Raw genomic sequence first — 13,068 nt, 5'->3', positions numbered from 1 at the left:
GACCTGTGTTCTCTGCTCTGCTATTGGAAATAACTGTATGTGTCATCATGCCAACTGAGCAAAGACAGCCTCTGGCTACTCAAATGGAGCCTTTCCTTTTGTAAAGAGCATGACAGCCTGCCTGCCTACCATACAGTATGTGTGTACGCTGGGAGGATGTGGATGGGTTTCTCTGTGTTGCTCTAATTCCTACTGCGGGAGCAGAACTGAGCTGTTCCAATAGATATAAATAGGGGAAGGCTGTGACTGTATAGAGGCATCCGTCTTCACTAGAGCAGGACAACGTACTGTAGGAGGAGGGCTGCAGGGAGGGAGGAAGGGTGAGTTCAAGCCTGGTCCTACAGGGATTGGCTGGGGTACAGGCTCTACGAGAGGGCCTGGTCCAAGGCTGCAGAGGTGTTTACAAAGAGCAGCAGGTAGAGCAGCAGAGGTTTCATCCATGTGTGGCTGTCTATGGAGTCTATCTGATGGCCAGGAGATATCGTCTGTAGAGAGAGAGAAGGAGCGGAGAGAGGGACGCATGCCCCCGACAAGGCAGAGTGACTCGTAGCGGACTGTTTGTGTGTGTTTGTGTGGGAGGGGGGCATCAGTGCTGAACTTCTCTGTTCTTTTCATATTGCCACCTTGGTATAACTGGAATAATCACTTCTCTGACACGTTGTCCGGTGGTAACCTCTGCCTCTCCATCTCCCTCTGCTTGGCAGGACTGTTCTGTGTATGAGACAGAAAATAAGATTCTGCATGTGGTGAGTGGACCCACTTATTTCCATTCCTTTCAATGCATCCAAACATAATTAGAGTCCCCATAACTCAGTTACTGTCTGGCGACTCATCCCTAATCCATCTAAAATCCCTGTTTTCTCTCTTTCCCTACTCTCCATCCTTTCTGTCTACAGTGTAAGACTCTATCTGGAGTGTGTGATCACATCATCTCTCTGTCCTCTGACCCGATGGTGTCCCAGTCAGCCCATTTGGAGGTGGTTCAGCTGGCCAACATCAAGTCCACTGAGGGACTGGTAAGACTCCCCAGATACTCAGACTAGAAGGTCTTGTACCTTTTACTTATCTTCTCTCTTTCTCTAACACAACTACAAAACATGCACTCCTTCTGGGTGACAGATCACTCTTCTGGGTAATAGCTTTTGGAGAGTTACTACTATGTATTTACTTAGTATATTTGTCCTGTACAGTATGTGGATATAAACCGTTATCTAAAACCTGCATGTTTGCCCTAACTTGCATTTACAGTTGAAGTCGGAAGTTTACATACACTTAAGTTGGAGTCATGAAAACTCGTTTTTCAACCACTCCACACATTTCTTGTTAACAAACTATAGTTTGGCAAGTCGGTTAGGACATCTACTTTGTGCATGACACAAGTAATTTTTCCAACAATTGTTTACAAGCAGATTATTTCACTTATAATTCACTGTATCACAATTCCAGTGGGTCAGAAGTTTACATACACTAAGTTGACTGCGTGTCACGATCGTCTTCTGGTGAAAGAGTGGACCAAGGCGCAGCGTGATACGAATACATCTTCCTTTTTATTGAGAGAAGATGAACACGAAACAAAACACTTTTACAAACTAACAAAAAACAACAACAAACGACCGTGAAGCTACAAAACGAAAGTGCAGACACAAGCCACTAACGTTTAGACATAGACAATTACCCACAACCTGCCTAATGCCTATGGCTGCCTTAAATATGGCTCCCAATCAGAGACAACAATAGACAGCTGTCTCTGATTGAGAACCACTCAGGCAACCATAGACATACCTAAACACCTACACTGAACACAACCCCATAAACTCTACCAAAACCCCCTAGACAATACAAACACCCTCGACTAGACAAAAACACACAAACATCCCCCATGTCACACCCTGACCTAACTAAAATAATAAAGAAAACAAAGATAACTAAGGCCAGGGCGTGACACTGCGCCTTTAAACAGCTTGGAAAATTCTAGAAAATTATGTCATGGCTTTAGAAGCTAGGTAGGCTAATTGATATCATTTGAGTCAATTTGAGGTGTACTTGTGGATGTATTTCAAGGCCTACCTTCAAACTCAGTGCCTCTTTGCTTGATGTCATGTGAAAATCTAAAGAAATTAGCCAAGACCTCAGAAAATAAATGGTAGACCTCCACAAATCTGGTTCATCCTTGGGAGCAATTTTCAAATGCCTGAAGGTACCACTTTCATCTGTACAAACAATAGTACGCAAGTATGAACACCATGAGACCATGCAGCCGCCATACCGCTCAGGAAGGAGACGCATTCTGTCTCCAAGAGATGAATGTACTTTGGTGCGAAAAGTGCAAATCAATCCCAGAACAACAGCAAAGGACCTTGTGAAGATGCTGGAGGAAACAGGTACATAAGTATCTATATCCACAGTAAATGAGTCTTATATCGACATAACCTGAAAGGCCGCCCTGCAAGGAAGAGGCCACTGCTCCAAAACTACCATAAAAAAGCCAGACTATGTTTTGCAACTACACATGGGGACAAAGATTGTACTTTTTGGAGAAATGTCCTCTGGTCTGATGAAACAAAAATAGAACTGTTTGGCCATAATGACCATCGTTATGTTTGGAGGAAAAAGGGGATGCTTGCAAGCTGAAGAACACCATCCCAACCGTGAAGCACGGGGGTGGCAGCATCATGTTGTGGGGGTGCTTTGCTGCAAGAGGGACTGGTGCTCTTCACAAAATAGATGGCATCATGAGGAATTAAAATTATGTGGATATATTGAAGCAACATCTCAAGACATCAGTCACGAAGTTAAAGCTTGGTCGCAAATGGGTCTTCCAAATGGATAATGACCCCATGCATACTTCCAAAGTTGTGTCAAAATGGCTTAAGGACAACAAAGTCAAGGTATTGGAGTGGCCATCGCAAAGCCCTGACCTCAATCCCATAGAAAATTTGTGGGCAGAACTGAAAAAGCGTGTGCGAGCAACGAGGCCTACAAACCTAATTCAGTTACAACAGCCATGTCAGGAGGAATGGGCCAAAATTCACCCAACTTTTTGTGGGAAGCTTGTGGAAGGCTACCCGAAACATTTGACCCAAGTTAAACAATTTAAAGGCAATGCAACCAAATACTAATTGAGTGTATGTAAACTTTTGACCCACTGGGAATGTGATGAAAGAAATAAAAGGTGAAATAAATAATTCTCTCTGCTATTATTCTGACATTTCACATTCTTAAAATAAAGTGGTGATCCTAACTGACCTAAGACAGGGAATTTTCTAGGATTAAATGTCAGGAATTGTGAAAAACTGAGTTTAAATGTATTTGGCTAAGGTGTATGTAAACTTCCGACTTCAACTGTTTATATGACTGTCCTGCTTGGGGCTGTAAACTTCCACCCCCTTACACACACAAATGCACAGAGCACACAGAGGGCCACAGAGCACACAGAAGGCAACAGAGCTTTTCACATACAGGACTGTCAATAGAACCTGAACAGAGGAGTGGGCAGAGTGGGGCAAAAATAAACCTCTTACTCTCTTCTCACTCAGACTGAGATGCACTGAATGTGTGTGTGTGTGTGTGCGCGCGTGTGCGTTTCTGTGTGTCTGTTTGTTATGCACTTACAGCCCCTCTGAGGAAAGGCTTGAACATTTGAGTATGTTTGTCTGTTTGCCTCTCTGAGTGACAGTGTCCGATTGAATATGTACAATATAGATTTATGGATGTTTTTTGTAACTTTGTACTGTATGCATTTATATGTTTGTGTTTGTAATGTACTGTATATGGATGTGCAAACTATTATCAGGCTATGGCTCTAAGCTACCTCTCTCTGTCTCTCTATAGGGCATGTACATCAAATCGACATATGATGGCCTGCATGTCATCACTGGAACTACAGAGGGAGTGAGTATCGATCATGCTCAGTCAGAGGGAGTGAGTATCGATCATGCTCAGTCAGAGGGAGTGAGTATCGATCATGCTCAGTCAGAGGGAGTGAGTATCGATCATGCTCAGTCAGAGGGAGTGAGTATCGATCATGCTCAGTCAGAGGGAGTGAGTATCGATCATGCTCAGTCAGAGGGAGTGAGTATCGATCATGCTCAGTCAGAGGGAGTGAGTATCGATCATGCTCAGTCAGAGGGAGTGAGTATCGATCATGCTCAGTCAGAGGGAGTGAGTATCGATCATGCTCAGTCAGAGGGAGTGAGTATCGATCATGCTCAGTCAGAGGGAGTGAGTATCGATCATGCTCAGTCAGAGGGAGTGAGTATCGATCATGCTCAGTCAGAGGGAGTGAGTATCGATCATGCTCAGTCAGAGGGAGATGTGTCACTCAACGCGGTGTCACAGTGAATCTCCTTTATGACAGTAAACAGCATCAGGCCCATCAGTGCTTTTATAGCTGTGTGATGTGTCTCTTCCTCTCCATCAGTCTCTGGCTGACCGCTGTAAGAAAATTCATGCAGGCGATGAAGTCATCCAGGTCAATCATCAGACAGTGGTGCGTCTCTCTATTTTCTAACCTTTTTTTTTTAACCTTTATTTAACCAGGAAGAAACCCATTGAGAAGCAGGGTCTTTTTTTCCAGGGTGACCTGGACAAGATAGCAGTAGTAGTCAATACAACATTTAAGATGTTCACCCATGAAAGGATTCATTCATTCAATGTTAATACAAACGGGTGCAACTTTCACTGGGGACGGGTGGGACATCCCCCCCACATTCTGAAATTGCATTTTTGTCAACCACAGTTTTATCATTGGAATGTGACGGTGTGCTTTAGGACCATGCGGATGCCTCCGAGCGGTCGGGGTAGGCTGTTTGGAGTGTTCATCTGACTGCATAAAAAGAAAAGTCCAGTCAAAATAGAATTTCATCAGAAAAACAATAGTCCAAACCCCATGTCTCTACTATATATGTTTCAAACGTTACAGACAATTTACTCTGAGAATTTAGCATGTTTAGAGTGAATGGAATGTCATCACAGTATGCTAAAAAAGTGGTCACTGCTCAATAGAATTCTGTGGCGCTGCTCCGTGGCAGAACGGCGCTAACTTCGAAACTCAACTAGTGGCTGCAGGTTTATGAGTGAAAACATGGGTTTTTTCTAAATGAAATCTGCTGAATACAATACTTAAAATTAGACTAAATATATATTTATTTACAAAGCTAAGAGATTGAATTTCAATATCCACCCTTTGCGAAGACAATCTGTTCCTGTTTTCGTAGTGTATTTCTGAGTCTTTCCCTTTAAATCGGCATAGAAACGGCCCATCTCAACGTAGAGTGATCGCCATTATAGGCAATGAAAGCCAAGGATCTGGAGGTGAAAATGACGAAGATATCAAGTTGATTTTGATTGGTCCAAACATTTGGAAACACCTCCAAATGGTACCACCTCACAATGTCAAATATGGAAGAGATACAACCAAGAGTTGCACAGTCTAAACTAGCAAGGGTCACAGCAAATTAACATTCTTATTTCATCAACACTGTCAAATACAAGTATATTAAGGTTATAATATTGTAAAGAACAATCTAATGATTCATTCTATGTAATTGATAATGACATAGGGCAAAGAAAACTACATTTTGACATTGATTTTGTAACACCCTACAGAAAACATTTATAAAATGCTAACCTTCTCTGGCTGAGAGCGAGCTCTGGTGAAGGTCATTCATTTTTATTTTTTATATTATCTCCCTGTCCATCCCCATTTATCTTATGTTTACATACTGTTATAGGACTACTCTATGATTACTACTATGCTCGTGCGAAATGTTGCCCTATGAGTTTTTCATTGTATGTGTGTGTGTGTGTGTGTGTGTATGTATGTGTGTGTGTGTGTGTGTGTGTGTGTGTGTGTGTGTGTGTGTGTGTGTGTGTGTGTGTGTGTGTGTGTGTGTGTGTGTGTGTGTGTGTGTGTGTGTGTGTGTGTGTGTGTGTGTGTGTGTTTGTTGGCGTGTGGCGCTAGGTGGGCTGGCAGTTGAAGAACTTGGTGAATTCTTTGCGTGGGGACCCCGGGGGTGTTATGCTGACTCTGAAGAAGCGACCACAGAGCACGCTGACATCCACCCCAGCACTGCTGAAGAACATGAGATGGAAACCCTTAGCCCTGCAAGTATGACAACACATTCACTTTCAACCTCCACACAACTGATGAATGGGTGTACATTTGGCCGAATCTGAAATCACAAACTATTCCCTTAATAGTGGTTCTTTATTATTATTATATATTTTTTTTAATTAGATCAGCTTTAATATCGCAGATAGATTGTGGCTTCTATCAATGTAATTGTCTGCATCACTTCCAATCATTTCCAATCTCCCATATATTTTTCCTCTCATCAATCTACATACAATACCCCATAATGATCAAAAACTGTTCTTTAGAAATATATAGACAGGTGTGTGCCTTTCCAAATCAATGAATTTTCCGTAGAGCTCCGAGACAGGATTGTGTCGAGGCACAGATCTGGGGAAGGGTACCAAAATATTTCTGCAGCATTGATGGTCCCCAAGAACACAGTGGCCTCCATCATTCTTAAATGGAAGAAGCACTGTATATTATCTCCAATGTATTGTTTATGTTAAAGAAAACTGGATTAATAGGATTAAAATGATCTGACAGTACCTTTTTAATTCTTTGCGCTATACATTTTGCTAGAATTTTTGCATCACAACGCTGAAGTGTAAGGGACCTCCAATTTGTTAAATGGACTGGATCTTTATATTTACCACTTGGGTCCTGTTTCAGTAATAGTGAAATCAGACCTTATTGTTGAGTATCTGATAATCTACCATTTTTATAGGAGTGGTTAAAACATGCTAATAACGGTCCTCCGAGTACATCCAAAAAGGTTTGATATACTACCTTAACTGGTAATCCATCCAGCCCTGGAGTTTTCCTAGACTTAAAGGCTTTAATTGCATCAAGAAGGTCCTCCTTTTTAGTGGTTACTTTATAGTAAATATGGAATAGGGTGGCATTTCACTTGCGCTGAGATGGGAGGAGTGGCGATATTTGAGGTGTGTAAATATTTAAGGCAATTACAACAATGTTGACTGCTAACACTCTGAACATATTGAGCAAACACTGGATGTTTTTTTTTACTATTGCTATACTCGTTACTGTAGCTTATGCTATTTAATAAACCGTAGTTGGTATCATTCCACAGTGGACTAGGACGAGAATATTCCGTGCCCCCAGCAACTCAAAGACCGTCAATAACCTACACAACTTGAGACAACCGCATGCGGTATTATGGGGGTGCCACAGGGTTAAATTCTCAGGCCGACTCTTTTCTCTGTATATATCAATGATGTCGCTCTTGCTGCTGATGATTCTCTTATCCACCTCTGCACAGACGACAACATTCTGTATACTTCTGGCCCTTCTTTGGACACTGTGTTAACAAACCTTCAGACGAGCTTCAATGCCATACACCTCCTTCCGTGGCCTCCAACTGCTCTTAAATGCAAGTAAAACTAAATGCATGCTCTTCAACCGATCGCTGCCCGCACCCGCCCGCCCGTCTAGCATCACTACTCTGGACGGTTCTGACTTAGAGTATGTGGACAGCTACAAATACCTAGGTGTCTGGTTAGACTGTAAACTCTCCTTCCAGACTCACATTAAGCATCTCCAATCCAAAATTAAATCTAGAATCGGCTTCCTATTTCGCAACAAAGCCTCCTTCACTTATGCTGCCAAACATATCCTCGTAAAACTGAATATCCTACCGATCCTTGACTTCGGCGATGTCATTTACAAAATAGCCTCCAACACTCTACTCAGCAAATTGGATGTTGTCTATCACAGTGCCATCCTTTTTTGTCACCAAAGCCCCATATACTACCCACCACTGCGACCTGTATGCTCTCGTTGGCTGGCCCTTGCTTCATTTTTGTCGCCAAACCCACTGGCTTCAGGTCATCTATAAGTCTTTGCTAGGTAAAGCCCCGCCTTATCTCAGCTCACTGGTCACCATAGCAACACCCACCCGTAGCGCGCGCTCCAGCAGGTATATTTCACCGGTCATCCCCAAAGCCAACTCCTACTTTAGCCGCCTTTCCTTCCAGTACTCTGGAACGAATAGCAAAAATCACTGAAGCTGGAGACTTATATCTCCCTCAATAACTTTAAGCATCATCTGTCAGAGCAGCTTACCGATTACTGCACCTGTACATAGCCCATCTGTAAATAGCCCACCCAAGTACCTCATCCCCATATTGTTATTTATATTTTTGCTCCTTTGCACCCCAGTATCTCTACTTGTATATCATCTTCTGCACATCTATCACTCCAGTGTTAATTGCTAAATTGTAATTATTTCGCCACTATGGCCTATTTATTGCCTTACCTCCCTAATCTTACTACATTTGCACACACTGTATATAGATTTTTCTATTGTGTTATTGACTGTATGTTTGTTTATTCCATGTGTAACTCTGTGTTGTTTGTGTCGCACTGCTTTGCTTTATCTTGGCCAGGTCGCAGTTGTAAATGAGAACTTGTTCTCAACTGTCCTACCTGGTTAAATAAAGGTGAAATAAAAAATAAAAAAAGCCATGGAACACATTGATTGACCAGTGAGTGGCCAAGCTCTCGTCACACCTACAACTTGTTTATGAATCTAAACCACCGCCAGCCTATGAGCTCATCATTCCTGCTGTGAAAATAGCAAAAGTATTTCTGACACACCCAGGACCTATAGCGCTACCACCAGTGATAAGATTTACCATTGCGTTAGGTTTGTTAAAATAGAGCCCTGTGTGTTAGTGAGAGGTGATTTATGTACTGTATACCACTATCTTTTCAGTGGGTTAATGACTGAGAGGGTTTGTGAACTTCTGTATGTGCATAGTATGTGCCTGATTGTGCATGGTGAGTATGCAAGCAGGAGAGTGCATTCCATGTTCGTGGGTCTCGTTAAAGCAGTGACTTTTTGTGAATGTGTCTGTCTCTGTGTGTCTGTCTGTCATATTTTACCCCAAACAATTATTTAATATCGGTGTTGTATCTGAACTAGTGCGTGGAGGGAAGCGTATGTGTGGAGATGAGACGGGCATATGTGACTCTATCCCTGTCCCCCTCTGAGTCCCACGCTGGGCTAAGTGCTGTTTCCCTCCCTCCCACTGGGGCCCTGACCAACTGGAGCGCGTCAGAGCTCTGCCGCCTCCTAATCCCACGCTCATCTCATCTCCTCCCCCTTCTCCTTTACCTCTTTTCCTCTCTGTACCCTCCTCCTCCTCGTTTCATCATACATCCAGATTCAGTTATTGATTTATGCTTTATAATTCATCAAATGCAAAGGATCAAATCAATTTCCCTTCCCTAACCCTGCCTCTAGCCATTCTCCAATCGAGAAACAAGACTAGCATTTCCTACATATTGAAGCTTTAATGGTTTGATTGATCGTAATTTATTATGAAACTACACATCACAGCAGTATGTCAGAAAACTCACCCTCTCTCCCCCGCGGCAGGTAGCCTGGCGGGTAGGAGCGTTGGGCCAGTAATCGAAAGGTTATCGAATCCCAGAGCCGACAATGTAAAAATCTGTCATTCTGCCCCTGAGCAAGGCAGTTAACCCACTGTTCCCCAGGCGCCAAAGACGTGGATTTCGATTAAGGCATCCCTCCGCATCTCTCTGATTCAGAGGGGTGTGGTTACATGCGGAAGACACATTTCAGTTGAATGCATTCAGTTGTGCAACTGACTAGGTTTCTCTCTCCTCACAGCCCATCATCCCTCAGAGCCCCAGCAGCAGTGTGGCCACACCCACCAGTACCCTGAGCACCCCTTCCAGGAGGGACAGCTGTGCCCTGCAGGACCTTTTCATCCCCCCGCCCCCTGAGGAACCATACACCCCCAGGTACACACACAAGCTGCCTCACTTTGACATACTGTATGCCTTACTTTAGGGATTACACAGTGTAGTCACTGTTTATACTGCATGCCTTACTTGAAGGATTACACAGTGTAGTCACTGTTCATACTGTATGCCTTACCTTGGGGATTACACAGTGTAGTCACTGTTCATACTGCATGCCTTACCTTAGGGATTACACAGTGTAGTCACTGTTCATACTGCATGCCTTACTTGAAGGATTACACAGTGTAGTCACTGTTCATACTGCATGCCTTACCTTAGGGATTACACAGTGTAGTCACTGTTCATACTGCATGCCTTACCTTAGGGATTACACAGTGTAGTCACTGTTCATACTGCATGCCTTACCTTGGGGATTACACAGTGTAGTCACTGTTCATACTGCATGCCTTACCTTGGGGATTACACAGTGTAGTCACTGTTCATACTGCATGCCTTACCTTGGGGATTACACAGTGTAGTCACTGTTCATACTGCATGCCTTACCTTGGGGATTACACAGTGTAGTCACTGTTCATACTGCATGCCTTACCTTGGGGATTACACAGTGTAGTCACTGTTCATACTGTATGCCTTACCTTGGGGATTACACAGTGTAGTCACTGTTTATACTGTATGCCTTACCTTGGGGATTACACAGTGTAGTCACTGTTCATACTGTATGCCTTACCTTAGGGATTACACAGTGTAGTCACTGTTCATACTGTATGCCTTACCTTAGGGATTACACAGTGTAGTCACTGTTTATACTGTATGCCTTACCTTGGGGATTACACAGTGTAGTCACTGTTCATACTGCATGCCTTACCTTAGGGATTACACAGTGTAGTCACTGTTTATACTGTATGCCTTACCTTGGGGATTACACAGTGTAGTCACTGTTCATACTGTATGCCTTACCTTAGGGATTACACAGTGTAGTCACTGTTTATACTGTATGCCTTACCTTGGGGATTACACAGTGTAGTCACTGTTTATACTGTATGCCTTACCTTGGGGATTACACAGTGTAGTCACTGTTCATACTGTATGCCTTACCTTGGGGATTACACAGTGTAGTCACTGTTCATACTGCATGCCTTACCTTAGGGATTACACAGTGTAGTCACTGTTCATACTGCATGCCTTACCTTAGGGATTACACAGTGTAGTCACTGTTCATACTGCATGCCTTACCTTGGGGATTACACAGTGTAGTCACTGTTCATACTGCATGCCTTACCTTGGGGATTACACAGTGTAGTCACTGTTTATACTGTATGCCTTACCTTGGGGATTACACAGTGTAGTCACTGTTCATACTGCATGCCTTACCTTGGGGATTACACAGTGTAGTCACTGTTCATACTGTATGCCTTACCTTGGGGATTACACAGTGTAGTCACTGTTCATACTGTATGCCTTACCTTAGGGATTACACAGTGTAGTCACTGTTCATACTGCATGCCTTACCTTAGGGATTACACTATGTAGTCACTGTTTATACTGTATGCCTTACCTTAGGGATTACACAGTGTAGTCACTGTTCATACTGTATGCCTTACTTGAAGGATTACACAGTGTAGTCACTGTTCATACTGTATGCCTTACCTTGGGGATTACACAGTGTAGTCACTGTTCATACTGTATGCCTTACCTTGGGGATTACACAGTGTAGTCACTGTTCATACTGTATGCCTTACCTTAGGGATTACACTATGTAGTCACTGTGTCACGCCCTGGCCTTAGTATTCTTTGTTTTCTTAATTATTTTAGTTAGGTCAGGGTGTGACATGGGGAATGTATGTGTTTTTTGTAGTGTCTAGGGTGGTTGTAAGGTTTAGGGGGTTTAGTAGAGTAGTTGGGTTTATGTTTAGTATAGAAGTCTAGCTGTGTCTATGGTTGAGTGTAGGTATCTAGGAAAGTCTATGGTTGCCTGAATTGGGTCTCAATTAGAGACAGCTGGTTATTGTTGTCTCTGATTGGGAGCCATATTTAAGGCAACCATAGGCTTTAGCTGTTTGTGGGGAATTGTCTATGTCGAAGTGTTTTGTGTCAGCACTTATGTTTGTATAGCTTCACGGTCGTCTGTTTTGTTGGTTTGTTTTGTTTTTTCCTTCTTTAAATAAAAAGAAGATGTACTTTCCACGCGCTGCGCCTTGGTCCTCTCTCAGTCCCTTTGACGATCGTGACACACTGTTCATACTGTATGCCTTACCTTAGGGATTACACTATGTAGTCACTGTTTATACTGTATGCCTTACCTTAGGGATTACACAGTGTAGTCACTGTTTATACTGTATGCCTTACCTTAGGGATTACACAGTGTAGTCACTGTTTATACTGTATGCCTTACCTTGGGGATTACACAGTGTAGTCACTGTTCATACTGTATGCCTTACCTTAGGGATTACACAGTGTAGTCACTGTTTATACTGTATGCCTTACCTTAGGGATTACACTATGTAGTCACTGTTCATACTGCATGCCTTACCTTGGGGATTACACAGTGTAGTCACTGTTCATACTGCATGCCTTACCTTGGGGATTACACAGTGTAGTCACTGTTCATACTGCATGCCTTACCTTGGGGATTACACAGTGTAGTCACTGTTCATACTGCATGCCTTACCTTGGGGATTACACAGTGTAGTCACTGTTCATACTGTATGCCTTACCTTAGGGATTACACAGTGTAGTCACTGTTTATACTGTATGCCTTACCTTAGGGATTACACAGTGTAGTCACTGTATAATGTACTTTGATTATGTTTTATGTTATTATCTGCAGTGAAATAGTGTAGTGGTTTACCTGTGTAATTACTTCACTCTGTGAATTTAGTCAGTTTGTTCCCTTTTGTGGGGGGATTTATGTGCCTTGTAGTATATGACTTTGTTGAAGTTTACCCATGCAGTCGATGCTCCATAGGCGAACAGACTCTCTCCATGATCTGTGCTGCAGAGACGACAAGGGAAATCTATCAGGTGACGACGACCTCCAAACTGACATCCCGGTGGCCAAGGGCTCTGAGTCCCCCAACTCCTTCCTGGACCAGGAGTGTCGCCGACGTTTCCCTCTGGTGGAGGAGGATGCCGTTCTGTACTGCTACGAATACGACCAGAACCACGGGCCTCCACCTGTCCGCAGGGACTGCACCCCCACTTATGGTATGACCCAGTCCAAACCGCATATTTGCATGAGGGAT

The 13,068-nt window shown here is 43.2% G+C and overlaps 1 protein-coding gene across 1 annotated transcript in view; it reads left to right on the top strand.

Annotated features, from left to right (window-relative positions):
* LOC120057485 (connector enhancer of kinase suppressor of ras 2-like) overlaps positions 1-13,068 on the top strand; it is a 52,764-nt gene that overhangs the window by 16,881 nt on the left and 22,815 nt on the right. Inside the window, 7 exon segments of the mRNA XM_039006089.1 lie at positions 705-746; positions 897-1,016; positions 3,832-3,891; positions 4,421-4,489; positions 5,963-6,109; positions 9,732-9,865; positions 12,825-13,030. Of these exon segments, the coding sequence (XP_038862017.1) occupies positions 705-746; positions 897-1,016; positions 3,832-3,891; positions 4,421-4,489; positions 5,963-6,109; positions 9,732-9,865; positions 12,825-13,030 (778 nt within the window).

This window comes from Salvelinus namaycush, chromosome 12 (assembly GCF_016432855.1).
Source record: "Salvelinus namaycush isolate Seneca chromosome 12, SaNama_1.0, whole genome shotgun sequence".
NCBI lineage: Eukaryota > Metazoa > Chordata > Actinopteri > Salmoniformes > Salmonidae > Salvelinus > Salvelinus namaycush.
The sequence above is the reverse complement of the archived record's forward strand: the minus strand, read 5'-3'. Positions and strand labels throughout refer to the sequence as shown.